Source organism: Glandiceps talaboti, chromosome 7 (assembly GCF_964340395.1).
Source record: "Glandiceps talaboti chromosome 7, keGlaTala1.1, whole genome shotgun sequence".
Taxonomy (NCBI): Eukaryota; Metazoa; Hemichordata; class Enteropneusta; family Spengelidae; genus Glandiceps; species Glandiceps talaboti.
This window is the reverse complement of record NC_135555.1, coordinates 25,725,386-25,740,532: the sequence shown is the minus strand read 5'-3', so window position 1 is coordinate 25,740,532 and position 15,147 is coordinate 25,725,386. Positions and strand designations below refer to the sequence as shown.

The 15,147-nt window shown below is 32.4% G+C and overlaps 1 protein-coding gene across 1 annotated transcript in view; it reads right to left on the bottom strand.

Moving 5' to 3' along the window:
• The window catches only part of LOC144438134 (phospholipid-transporting ATPase ABCA3-like), a 105,549-nt gene that overhangs the window by 21,714 nt on the left and 68,688 nt on the right, over positions 1-15,147 (bottom strand). Inside the window, exons 26-27 of the mRNA XM_078127164.1 lie at positions 10,872-11,010; positions 9,850-9,915 (exon numbers count right to left, since the gene is read on the bottom strand). Coding sequence (XP_077983290.1) covers positions 9,850-9,915; positions 10,872-11,010 — 205 coding nt within the window. The remainder of the gene's footprint in view (positions 1-9,849; positions 9,916-10,871; positions 11,011-15,147) is intronic.

The following is a 15,147-nucleotide window of genomic DNA, read 5'->3' as shown; positions in this document are numbered from 1 at the left end:
AAAATGTGGAATTCATTAAAAGAACTTCCAGGGTAAAATGTGGAATTCATTAAAAGAACTTCCAGGGTAAATTGTGGAATTCATTAAAAGAACTTCCAGTGTAAATTGTGGAATTCATTAAAAGAACTTCCAGGGTAAAATGTAGAATTCATTAAGAGAACTTCCAGGGTAAAATGTAGAATTCATTAAGAGACGTTCCAGGGTAAAACATGGAATTCATTAAAAGAACTTCCAGGGTAAAATGTGGAATTCATTAAGAGAACTTCCAGGGTAAAACATGGAATTCATTAAAAGAACTTCCAGGGTAAAACATGGAATTCATTAAAAGAACTTCCAGGGTAAAATGTGGAATTCATTAAAAGAACTTCCAGGGTAAAACATGGAATTCATTAAGAGAACTTCCAGGGTAAAACATGGAATTCATTAAGAGAACTTCCAGGGTAAAATGTAGAATTCATTAAAAGAACTTCCAGGGTAAAACATGGAATTCATTAAAAGACCTTCCAGGGTAAAATGTAGAATTCATTAAAAGAACTTCCAGGGTAAAACATGGAATTCATTAAGAGAACTTCCAGGGTAAAACATGGAATTCATTAAAAGAACTTCCAGGGTAAAACATGGAATTCATTAAAAGAACTTCCAGGGTAAAATGTGGAATTCATTAAAAGAACTTCCAGGGTAAAACATGGAATTCATTAAGAGAACTTCCAGGGTAAAACATGGAATTCATTAAGAGAACTTCCAGGGTAAAATGTAGAATTCATTAAAAGAACTTCCAGGGTAAAACATGGAATTCATTAAAAGACCTTCCAGGGTAAAATGTAGAATTCATTAAAAGAACTTCCAGGGTAAAACATGGAATTCATTAAGAGAACTTCCAGGGTAAAACATGGAATTCATTAAGAGAACTTCCAGTGTAAAACATGGAATTCATTAAAAGAACTTCCAGGGTAAAACATGGAATTCATTAAAAGAACTTCCAGGGTAAAATGTGGAATTCATTAAAAGAACTTCCAGGGTAAAATGTAGAATTCATTAAGAGGATTTTCAGGGTAAAATGTGGAATTCATTAAAAGAACTTCCAGGGTAAAACATGGAATTCATTAAGAGAACTTCCAGTGTAAAACATGGAATTCATTAAAAGACCTTCCAGGGTAAAATGTGGAATTCATTAAAAGACCTTCCAGGGTAAAATGTAGAATTCATTAAAAGAACTTCCAGGGTAAAATGTAGAATTCATTAAGAGACGTTCCAGGGTAAAACATGGAATTCATTAAAAGAACTTCCAGTGTAAAACATGGAATTCATTAAAAGAACTTTCAGGGTAAAACATGGAATTCATTAAAAGAACTTCCAGGGTAAAACATGGAATTCATTAAAAGAACTTCCAGGGTAAAAATGTGGAATTCATTAAAAGAACTTCCAGTGTAAACCATGGAATTCATTAAGAGAACTTCCAGGGTAAAAATGTGGAATTCATTAAAAGAACTTCCAGTGTAAAATGTGGAATTCATTAAGAGAACTTCCAGGGTAAAACATGGAATTCATTAAAAGAACTTCCAGGGTAAAATGTGGAATTCATTAAAAGAACTTCCAGTGTAAACCATGGAATTCATTAAGAGAACTTCCAGGGTAAAACATGGAATTCATTAAAAGAACTTCCAGTGTAAACCATGGAATTCATTAAGAGAACTTCCAGGGTAAAACATGGAATTCATTAAAAGAACTTCCAGGGTAAAATGTGGAATTCATTAAGAGAACTTCCAGGGTAAAACATGGAATTCATTAAAAGAACTTCCAGTGTAAATTGTGGAATTCATTAAAAGAACTTCCAGGGTAAAACATGGAATTCATTAAAAGAACTTCCAGGGTAAAACATGGAATTCATTAAAAGAACTTCCAGGGTAAAATGTGGAATTCATTAAAAGAACTTCCAGTGTAAACCATGGAATTCATTAAGAGAACTTCCAGGGTAAAACATGGAATTCATTAAAAGAACTTCCAGTGTAAACCATGGAATTCATTAAGAGAACTTCCAGGGTAAAACATGGAATTCATTAAAAGAACTTCCAGGGTAAAATGTGGAATTCATTAAGAGAACTTCCAGGGTAAAACATGGAATTCATTAAAAGAACTTCCAGTGTAAATTGTAGAATTCATTAAAAGAACTTCCAGGGTAAAATGTGGAATTCATTAAGAGAACTTCCAGGGTAGAATGTGGAATTCATTAAGAGAACTTCCAGGGTAAAACATGGAATTCATTAAAAGAACTTCCAGGGTAAAATGTGGAATTCATTAAGAGAACTTCCAGTGTAAAACATGGAATTCATTAAAAGAACTTCCAGGGTAAAATGTGGAATTCATTAAGAGAACTTCCAGGGTAAAATGTAGAATTCATTAAAAGAACTTCCAGGGTAAAATGTAGAATTCATTAAAAGAACTTCCAGGGTAGAATGTGGAATTCATTAAGAGAACTTCCAGGGTAAAACATGGAATTCATTAAAAGAACTTCCAGGGTAAAATGTGGAATTCATTAAGAGAACTTCCAGGGTAAAACATGGAATTCATTAAAAGAACTTCCAGGGTAAAATGTAGAATTCATTAAGAGAACTTCCAGGGTAAAACATGGAATTCATTAAAAGAACTTCCAGGGTAAAATGTAGAATTCATTAAAAGAACTTCCAGGGTAAAATGTGGAATTAATTAAAAGAACTTCCAGGGTAAAACATGGAATTCATTAAGAGACGTTCCAGGGTAAAATGTAGAATTCATTAAAAGAACTTCCAGTGTAAATTGTGGAATTCATTAAAAGAACTTCCAGGGTAAAATGTGGAATTCATTAAGAGAACTTCCAGGGTAAAATGTGGAATTCATTAAGAGAACTTCCAGGGTAAAACATGGAATTCATTAAAAGAACTTCCAGGGTAAAATGTAGAATTCATTAAGAGAACTTCCAGGGTAGAATGTGGAATTCATTAAGAGAACTTCCAGGGTAAAACATGGAATTCATTAAAAGAACTTCCAGGGTAAAATGTGGAATTCATTAAGAGAACTTCCAGGGTAAAACATGGAATTCATTAAGAGAACTTCCAGGGTAAAACATGGAATTCATTAAGAGAACTTCCAGGGTAAAACATGGAATTCATTAAGAGACGTTCCAGGGTAAAACATGGAATTCATTAAAAGAACTTCCAGGGTAAAACATGGAATTCATTAAAAGAACTTCCAGGGTAAAATGTGGAATTCATTAAGAGAACTTCCAGGGTAGAACATGGAATTCATTAAGAGAACTTCCAGGGTAAAACATGGAATTCATTAAGAGACGTTCCAGGGTAAAATGTGGAATTCATTAAAAGAACTTCCAGGGTAAAACATGGAATTCATTAAGAGAACTTCCAGTGTAAAACATGGAATTCATTAAAAGAACTTCCAGGGTAAAACATGGAATTCATTAAGAGAACTTCCAGTGTAAAACATGGAATTCATTAAAAGAACTTCCAGGGTAAAACATGGAATTCATTAAAAGAACTTCCAGTGTAAAATGTGGAATTCATTAAGAGAACTTCCAGGGTAAAATGTGGAATTCATTAAGAGAACTTCCAGGGTAAAATGTGGAATTCATTAAGAGAACTTCCAGGGTAAAACATGGAATTCATTAAAAGAACTTCCAGGGTAAAATGTAGAATTCATTAAAAGAACTTCCAGGGTAAAATGTGGAATTCATTAAAAGAACTTCCAGGGTAAAACATGGAATTCATTAAAAGAACTTCCAGGGTAAAATGTGGAATTCATTAAAAGAACTTCCAGGGTAAAACATGGAATTCATTAAGAGAACTTCCAGGGTAAAACATGGAATTCATTAAGAGAACTTCCAGTGTAAAACATGGAATTCATTAAAAGAACTTCCAGGGTAAAATGTGGAATTCATTAAAAGAACTTCCAGGGTAAAACGTGGAATTCATTAAAAGAACTTCCAGTGTAAAACATGGAATTCATTAAAAGAACTTCCAGGGTAAAATGTGGAATTCATTAAAAGAACTTCCAGGGTAAAATGTGGAATTCATTAAAAGAACTTCCAGGGTAAAATGTGGAATTCATTAAAAGAACTTCCAGGGTAAAATGTGGAATTCATTAAAAGAACTTCCAGGGTAAAACATGGAATTCGTTAAGAGAACTTCCAGGGTAGAATGTAGAATTCATTAAAAGAACTTCCAGGGTAGAATGTGGAATTCATTAAAAGAACTTCCAGGGTAAAACATGGAATTCATTAAGAGAACTTCCAGGGTAAAATGTGGAATTCATTAAAAGAACTTCCAGGGTAAAATGTGGAATTCATTAAAAGAACTTCCAGGGTAAAACATGGAATTCATTAAAAGAACTTCCAGTGTAAAATGTGGAATTCATTAAGAGAACTTCCAGGGTAAAATGTGGAATTCATTAAGAGAACTTCCAGGGTAAAATGTAGAATTCATTAAAAGAACTTCCAGGGTAAAATGTAGAATTCATTAAAAGAACTTCCAGGGTAAAATGTAGAATTCATTAAAAGAACTTCCAGGGTAAAATGTAGAATTCATTAAAAGAACTTCCAGGGTAAAATGTAGAATTCATTAAGAGACGTTCCAGGGTAAAATGTGGAATTCATTAAGAGAACTTCCAGGGTAAAACATGGAATTCATTAAAAGAACTTCCAGGGTAAAACATGGAATTCATTAAAAGAACTTCCAGTGTAAAACATGGAATTCATTAAAAGAACTTCCAGGGTAAAATGTGGAATTCATTAAAAGAACTTCCAGGGTAAAATGTAGAATTCATTAAAAGAACTTCCAGGGTAAAACATGGAATTCATTAAAAGAACTTCCAGGGTGAAATGTAGAATTCATTAATAGAACTTCCAGGGTAAAACATGGAATTCATTAAGAGAACTTCCAGTGTAAAACATGGAATTCATTAAAAGAACTTCCAGGGTAAAATGTAGAATTCATTAAAAGAACTTCCAGGGTAAAATGTGGAATTCATTAAAAGAACTTCCAGGGTAAAATGTAGAATTCATTAAAAGAACTTCCAGGGTAAAATGTGGAATTCATTAAAAGAACTTCCAGGGTAAAATGTAGAATTCATTAAGAGGATTTTCAGGGTAAAATGTGGAATTCATTAAAAGAACTTCCAGGGTAAAACATGGAATTCATTAAAAGACCTTCCAGGGTAAAATGTGGAATTCATTAAAAGACCTTCCAGGGTAAAATGTGGAATTCATTAAAAGACCTTCCAGGGTAAAATGTAGAATTCATTAAGAGACGTTCCAGGGTAAAACATGGAATTCATTAAAAGAACTTCCAGGGTAAAACATGGAATTCATTAAGAGAACTTCCAGTGTAAAACATGGAATTCATTAAAAGAACTTCCAGTGTAAAACATGGAATTCATTAAGAGACGTTCCAGGGTAAAACATGGAATTCATTAAAAGAACTTTCAGGGTAAAACATGGAATTCATTAAAAGAACTTCCAGTGTAAAACATGGAATTCATTAAAAGAACTTCCAGGGTAAAATGTAGAATTCATTAAAAGAACTTCCAGTGTAAATTGTGGAATTCATTAAAAGAACTTCCAGGGTAAAATGTGGAATTCATTAAGAGAACTTCCAGGGTAAAATGTGGAATTCATTAAGAGAACTTCCAGGGTAAAACATGGAATTCATTAAAAGAACTTCCAGGGTAAAATGTAGAATTAATTAAGAGAACTTCCAGGGTAGAATGTGGAATTCATTAAGAGAACTTCCAGGGTAAAACATGGAATTCATTAAAAGAACTTCCAGGGTAAAATGTGGAATTCATTAAGAGAACTTCCAGGGTAAAACATGGAATTCATTAAGAGAACTTCCAGGGTAAAACATGGAATTCATTAAGAGAACTTCCAGGGTAAAACATGGAATTCATTAAGAGACGTTCCAGGGTAAAACATGGAATTCATTAAAAGAACTTCCAGGGTAAAACATGGAATTCATTAAAAGAACTTCCAGGGTAAAATGTGGAATTCATTAAGAGAACTTCCAGGGTAGAACATGGAATTCATTAAGAGAACTTCCAGGGTAAAACATGGAATTCATTAAGAGACGTTCCAGGGTAAAATGTGGAATTCATTAAAAGAACTTCCAGGGTAAAACATGGAATTCATTAAGAGAACTTCCAGTGTAAAACATGGAATTCATTAAAAGAACTTCCAGGGTAAAACATGGAATTCATTAAGAGAACTTCCAGTGTAAAACATGGAATTCATTAAAAGAACTTCCAGGGTAAAACATGGAATTCATTAAAAGAACTTCCAGTGTAAAATGTGGAATTCATTAAGAGAACTTCCAGGGTAAAATGTGGAATTCATTAAGAGAACTTCCAGGGTAAAACATGGAATTCATTAAGAGAACTTCCAGTGTAAAACATGGAATTCATTAAAAGAACTTCCAGGGTAAAATGTAGAATTCATTAAAAGAACTTCCAGGGTAAAATGTGGAATTCATTAAAAGAACTTCCAGGGTAAAACATGGAATTCATTAAAAGAACTTCCAGGGTAAAATGTGGAATTCATTAAAAGAACTTCCTGGGTAAAACATGGAATTCATTAAGAGAACTTCCAGGGTAAAACATGGAATTCATTAAGAGAACTTCCAGTGTAAAACATGGAATTCATTAAAAGAACTTCCAGGGTAAAATGTGGAATTCATTAAAAGAACTTCCAGGGTAAAACGTGGAATTCATTAAAAGAACTTCCAGTGTAAAACATGGAATTCATTAAAAGAACTTCCAGGGTAAAATGTGGAATTCATTAAAAGAACTTCCAGGGTAAAATGTGGAATTCATTAAAAGAACTTCCAGGGTAAAATGTGGAATTCATTAAAAGAACTTCCAGGGTAAAATGTGGAATTCATTAAAAGAACTTCCAGGGTAAAACATGGAATTCATTAAGAGAACTTCCAGGGTAGAATGTAGAATTCATTAAAAGAACTTCCAGGGTAGAATGTGGAATTCATTAAAAGAACTTCCAGGGTAAAACATGGAATTCATTAAGAGAACTTCCAGGGTAAAATGTGGAATTCATTAAAAGAACTTCCAGGGTAAAATGTGGAATTCATTAAAAGAACTTCCAGGGTAAAACATGGAATTCATTAAAAGAACTTCCAGTGTAAAATGTGGAATTCATTAAGAGAACTTCCAGGGTAAAATGTGGAATTCATTAAGAGAACTTCCAGGGTAAAATGTAGAATTCATTAAAAGAACTTCCAGGGTAAAATGTAGAATTCATTAAAAGAACTTCCAGGGTAAAATGTAGAATTCATTAAAAGAACTTCCAGGGTAAAATGTAGAATTCATTAAAAGAACTTCCAGGGTAAAATGTAGAATTCATTAAAAGAACTTCCAGGGTAAAATGTAGAATTCATTAAAAGAACTTCCAGGGTAAAACATGGAATTCATTAAAAGAACTTCCAGGGTGAAATGTAGAATTCATTAATAGAACTTCCAGGGTAAAACATGGAATTCATTAAGAGAACTTCCAGTGTAAAACATGGAATTCATTAAAAGAACTTCCAGGGTAAAATGTAGAATTCATTAAAAGAACTTCCAGGGTAAAATGTGGAATTCATTAAAAGAACTTCCAGGGTAAAATGTAGAATTCATTAAAAGAACTTCCAGGGTAAAATGTGGAATTCATTAAAAGAACTTCCAGGGTAAAATGTAGAATTCATTAAGAGGATTTTCAGGGTAAAATGTGGAATTCATTAAAAGAACTTCCAGGGTAAAACATGGAATTCATTAAAAGACCTTCCAGGGTAAAATGTGGAATTCATTAAAAGACCTTCCAGGGTAAAATGTGGAATTCATTAAAAGACCTTCCAGGGTAAAATGTAGAATTCATTAAGAGACGTTCCAGGGTAAAACATGGAATTCATTAAAAGAACTTCCAGGGTAAAACATGGAATTCATTAAGAGAACTTCCAGTGTAAAACATGGAATTCATTAAAAGAACTTCCAGTGTAAAACATGGAATTCATTAAGAGACGTTCCAGGGTAAAACATGGAATTCATTAAAAGAACTTTCAGGGTAAAACATGGAATTCATTAAAAGAACTTCCAGTGTAAAACATGGAATTCATTAAAAGAACTTCCAGTGTAAAACATGGAATTCATTAAGAGACGTTCCAGGGTAAAACATGGAATTCATTAAAAGAACTTCCAGTGTAAAACATGGAATTCATTAAAAGAACTTCCAGGGTAAAACATGGAATTCATTAAGAGAACTTCCAGTGTAAACCGTGGAATTCATTAAAAGAACTTCCAGTGTAAATTGTGGAATTCATTAAAAGAACTTCCAGTGTAAAACATGGAATTCATTAAAAGAACTTCCAGGGTAAAACATGGAATTCATTAAGAGACGTTCCAGGGTAAAACATGGAATTCATTAAAAGAACTTCCAGGGTAAAACGTGGAATTCATTAAAAGAACTTCCAGGGTAGAATGTAGAATTCATTAAAAGAACTTCCAGTGTAAATTGTGGAATTCATTAAGAGAACTTCCAGGGTAAAATGTAGAATTCATTAAGAGAACTTCCAGGGTAAAACATGGAATTCATTAAAAGAACTTCCAGGGTAAAACATGGAATTCATTAAAAGAACTTCCAGGGTAAAATGTGGAATTCATTAAAAGAACTTCCAGGGTAGAATGTAGAATTCATTAAAAGAACTTCCAGGGTAAAATGTGGAATTCATTAAAAGAACTTCCAGGGTAGAATGTAGAATTCATTAAAAGAACTTCCAGGGTAAAACATGGAATTCATTAAGAGAACTTCCAGGGTAAAATGTGGAATTCATTAAAAGAACTTCCAGGGTAGAATGTAGAATTCATTAAAAGAACTTCCAGGGTAAAACATGGAATTCATTAAAAGAACTTCCAGGGTAAAATGTGGAATTCATTAAAAGAACTTCCAGGGTAGAATGTAGAATTCATTAAAAGAACTTCCAGGGTAAAATGTGGAATTCATTAAAAGAACTTCCAGGGTAGAATGTAGAATTCATTAAAAGAACTTCCAGGGTAAAATGTGGAATTCATTAAAAGAACTTCCAGGGTAGAATGTAGAATTCATTAAAAGAACTTCCAGGGTAGAATGTAGAATTCATTAAGAGAAATTCCAGGGTAGAATGTAGAATTCATTGATATATTTGACAGAGTAGCAAGTCTCTCTAATATTAGTACTTTTATGCAGAACAAATCTTGGTTACATGAGATAATCTCAGACAGCAAGAAAGCAAGCAGGATAGAAAAATCGAGAAAATCTGTAAAATGGTAATTACACCCAGTCGAAGTTTTACTCTACTATCATAACTTTTGGGTTATATGTAGTGAAAGGATAGACTGATACTATGATGTTGACTTTTGGGTTATATGTAGTGAAAGGATAGACTGATACTACGATGTTGACTTTTGGGTTATATGTAGTGAAAGGATAGACTGATACTATGATGTTGACTTTTGGGTTATATGTAGTGAAATGATAGACTGATACTATGATGTTGACTTTTGGGTTATATGTAGTGAAATGATAGACTGATACTATGATGTTGACTTTTGGGTTATATGTAGTGAAAGGATAGACTGATACTACGATGTTGACTTTTGGGTTATATGTAGTGAAAGGATAGACTGATACTATGATGTTGACTTTTGGGTTATATGTAGTGAAATGATAGACTGATACTATGATGTTGACTTTTGGGTTATACGTCGTCTCTTCAGGTCAATAATATGATATGTGCTAATTTTTGCGAGTCATGCAAGATTGTGTGACTAAAGCTGCTAACATACCTCATTCTCAGCAGGTATAAATGTACCTAGATGCTTAGGTGACCTTGCAGGAATAAAGAAATTGACCTTTTGGATATAAAAGATATTGAGAGAATTGTTACTGATAGTTGAATAGAAATTACAAAATGGAAACAAAAACAAGAATCCATTGTAACTGCAGACTTAACTTCTGCAAATTTACAACAGAATCACAATTCCCTGTCTGTAAACAGTTGTTACAAAAATAGTATTATCATTCCTAAATCTTCTCTGGAAATCACTTTATAACATTCCACTACAAAATATAATGGTAAACTTGTTTCTACCAAGTCTTGTTTCTATTTGATTAAACAGTAATATAATCGACCTAAGCTACGGATTGTGTTGACCAGCTAGGTGTGCACATGCGTAACTGAACGCCTTCATTTGTCCTGGGAAGAAAATAGTGGTATTATCGATGTCAGGTAGTTATCAAGATATCACACATATCGACTACAACATGCTGGTCGTTTGGTTAATCTCAATTTAGAAGGATAATAGAATAAGAGCTATGTGAGCCATTCACGCTTATATTAGTACTGATATCTAGCTTTTGAGGTCTGGATCTCGTTTCGCAAGTGTTTTTTACAAATGTTCAAGTGAAGTTATGGCGATGTTTAGAATTATCTCCTGATATTTCTAAATCCTAATTGCAGCAGTAATGTGTGTGTGTGTGTGTGTGTGTGTGTGTGTGTGTGTGTGTGTGTGTGTGTGTGTGTGTGTGTGTGTGTGTGTGTTTAAAAGAGAAATTTGGTCCAGTCATTACTAATTTTGTCGTGTGTGTATATGCATGGTATACTGTACATGTGTATGTACGCACGTATGTATGTATGTATGTATGTATGTATGTATATATGTATGTATAAGTGTGGGTATGTGTGTGTATGAAATGTATGTGTATGCACTGTATGTATGTGTGTATGGATGTGGGGGGGGTTTAGTGTATGTGTATGTGTGTGGGGGTGTATGTGTGGGTGTGAGCATGTGTATCTTTGGTGCATTACCTCCATGAGAATTGTCAATGTCATCCAGAATACACCTTCTAAGAATAAATACAGACAGTGTTGTCCAACACCTGGTAGGTTCCACGCCAACAAATTCTCCTCGTATGCAATTCCAGAACTTTCACACAGCTGTTGATCTCTGTACAATAACATGTATAAATAAACAACTCGAAGATTAAAAACTACATAGAGAGAGACAAACAATTTACAAAATAAATCAGTAAGATAATAACCAAAAAATATATATAAACAATGCATCACAAGAATCTGGAAATTAATGTTCTCAATTTTTTGGTTAGAACAGTGACTGTTTTTAAACTTGGTAATTAGCCATTCAAACTGAGTATGCAATGAACTCTCTTATATTTGTACTTGCTGCAGTGCCTAATCTGATAGCATAAATCTCATCTCAGACTATCCCCATCTCATCTCAGACTATCATGGTCTGAGATCTCATCAAGGATCTGGGTGGCCAAGATTTTTTATATTTATATAAGTTACAAACAATGTCACAGGAACAAATGTGTTTTAATCATGCACTGACTCATGTTTATCAATTAAATTCTTATCCACATTTTACATAATGCAGTATTCAGGATATTCAGGAAGAAAGGTTTGCAACATCCTTAGTTCAACTATCAGGAACATTTTCATAACATAACAAATTAAGTTATATGTATGGTAAGCATGAAGGCTGTAAACTGGGGGAAGTCGAATACTGTAGCAAGAATAACAATGAAAGTAATAAGTAAGAGAAATACTAAATAATTCGGCAAAGCTAACTTCATATGATATAACCTGCAGCTAAACCTGCTCTGTGTTTGCAGGGTACAGTCGATGTATAACAGACAATATATAACCTGCAGCTAAACCTGCTCTGTGTTTTGCATGTCACTTTAATCACAACACGGTCGACTTCCTGAACATGGCCTCTGTATGGAGTCAATCTCATCGGCACTCTGATGTGTCATTTATCGATAATTTCTTTTACATTCCATTTCCGCCACCGATCTGCGTTTGTGAGATCCTCTTTTTTGGAATGCATCCAGAGTGACTGTATTCTCCAAAATACTGAACGAGCGTCGCGCTCAGCATTTTCGCCTCAACTTTTAACAAATAGAGCTTGGTAATGTTGTTGAAGGTACAATTGCTGCATTAATCTGTCCCACACCAAATCGGGAGGAAATAATCCCTCCAAAGTTGGAGAACTTATGAATATAATGAGATAATACGGAAGTCACAAACTAATGGCTCGAAGGTTCTACCATGGGTACATTTCTGCCTAAGTTCGTAACTCTAGAGACATGTTATCTTGGAGTTTTTGTTTGAACATAAACATCTCTATGGTGGATAGATGATGATTTCCAGCTTGTTAGATTCAAGCGTTCATCAGTCTGAGATAATATTATGAGCAATCAAAATTATAAACTTGTGTTCTGAAAATTCCTTTCCTTTTTGTCGCTTGATCATCAAGCAGTCATTGTCTTATTTGACAGTGCTTTTCTCGACATATTTTTGTCTTCAAATATACTTGTTTTGTAAGTTAAGGTTTCAATACTGAAAGTAAGCTGTCCATTGATGTATAATACACGAAGATTAGACAATGGGGAAGATGGGAAACACTTTTTAATGTCACCATGTGTATGTATGGACGACTGCGCACCAAGCATGGACGGTTAGATACGTGGTATTTTTCATTTAAGTTTTCCTCATACATAATATGATCACCATTTCTACGTCAAAAATAGTTTTCAACTTTAAAAGAAATAAATGGCATTTCCGATGAAATATGGAAGGTTTTTTTATTAAAGTATGAAATGTATTCGGAGCTTTATTATTAGAAATGTATTCGGAGCTTTATTATTAGAAATGTATACGGAGCTTTATTATTAGAAATGTATACGGAGCTTTATTATTAGAAATGTATACGGAGCTTTATTATTAGAAATGTATTCGGAGCTTTATTATTAGAAATGTATACGGAGCTTTATTATTAGAAATGTATACGGAGCTTTATTATTAGAAATGTATTCGGAGCTTTATTATTAGAAATGTATTCGGAGCTTTATTATTAGAAATGTATACGGAGCTTTATTATTAGAAATGTATACGGAGCTTTATTATTAGAAATGTATACGGAGCTTTATTATTAGAAATGTATTCGGAGCTTTATTATTAGAAATGTATACGGAGCTTTATTATTAGAAATGTATACGGAGCTTTATTATTAGAAATGTATTCGGAGCTTTATTATTAGAAATGTATTCGGAGCTTTATTATTAGAAATGTATACGGAGCTTTATTATTAGAAATGTATACGGAGCTTTATTATTAGAAATGTATTCGGAGCTTTATTATTAGAAATGTATTCGGAGCTTTATTATTAGAAATGTATTCGGAGCTTTATTATTAGAAATGTATTCGGAGCTTTATTATTAGAAATGTATTCGGAGCTTTATTATTAGAAATGTATTCGGAGCTTTATTATTAGAAATGTATTCGGAGCTTTATTATTAGAAATGTATTCGGAGCTTTATTATTAGAAATGTATACGGAGCTTTATTATTAGAAATGTATTCGGAGCTTTATTATTAGAAATGTATTCGGAGCTTTATTATTAGAAATGTATTCGGAGCTTTATTATTAGAAATGTATTCGGAGCTTTATTATTAGAAATGTATACGGAGCTTTATTATTAGAAATGTATACGGAGCTTTATTATTAGAAATGTATACGGAGCTTTATTATTAGAAATGTATACGGAGCTTTATTATTAGAAATGTATTCGGAGCTTTATTATTAGAAATGTATTCGGAGCTTTATTATTAGAAATGTATTCGGAGCTTTATTATTAGAAATGTATTCGGAGCTTTATTATTAGAAATGTATTCGGAGCTTTATTATTAGAAATGTATTCGGAGCTTTATTATTAGAAATGTATACGGAGCTTTATTATTAGAAATGTATTCGGAGCTTTATTATTAGAAATGTATTCGGAGCTTTATTATTAGAAATGTATTCGGAGCTTTATTATTAGAAATGTATTCGGAGCTTTATTATTAGAAATGTATACGGAGCTTTATTATTAGAAATGTATACGGAGCTTTATTATTAGAAATGTATACGGAGCTTTATTATTAGAAATGTATTCGGAGCTTTATTATTAGAAATGTATTCGGAGCTTTATTATTAGAAATGTATTCGGAGCTTTATTATTAGAAATGTATACGGAGCTTTATTATTAGAAATGTATTCGGAGCTTTATTATTAGAAATGTATACGGAGCTTTATTATTAGAAATGTATTCGGAGCTTTATTATTAGAAATGTATACGGAGCTTTATTATTAGAAATGTATACGGAGCTTTATTATTAGAAATGTATTCGGAGCTTTATTATTAGAAATGTATACGGAGCTTTATTATTAGAAATGTATACGGAGCTTTATTATTAGAAATGTATTCGGAGCTTTATTATTAGAAATATATACGGAGCTTTATTATTAGAAATGTATACGGAGCTTTATTATTAGAAATGTATTCGGAGCTTTATTATTAGAAATGTATACGGAGCTTTATTATTAGAAATGTATTCGGAGCTTTATTATTAGAAATGTATACGGAGCTTTATTATTAGAAATGTATTCGGAGCTTTATTATTAGAAATGTATACAGAGCTTTATTATTAGAAATGTATTCGGAGCTTTATTATTAGAAATGTATTCGGAGCTTTATTATTAGAAATGTATACGGAGCTTTATTATTAGAAATGTATTCGGAGCTTTATTATTAGAAATGTATTCGGAGCTTTATTATTAGAAATGTATACGGAGCTTTATTATTAGAAATGTATACGGAGCTTTATTATTAGAAATGTATTCGGAGCTTTATTATTAGAAATGTATACGGAGCTTTATTATTAGAAATATATTCGGAGCTTTATTATTAGAAATGTATACGGAGCTTTATTATTAGAAATGTATACGGAGCTTTATTATTAGAAATATATTCGGAGCTTTATTATTAGAAATGTATACGGCGCTTTATTATTAGAAATGTATTCGGAGCTTTATTATTAGAAATGTATACGGAGCTTTATTATTAGAAATGTATTCGGAGCTTTATTATTAGAAATATATTCGGAGCTTTATTATTAGAAATGTATACGGAGCTTTATTATTAGAAATGTATTCGGAGCTTTATTATTAGAAATATATTCGGAGCTTTATTATTAGAAATGTATACGGAGCTTTATTATTAGAAATGTATACGGCGCTT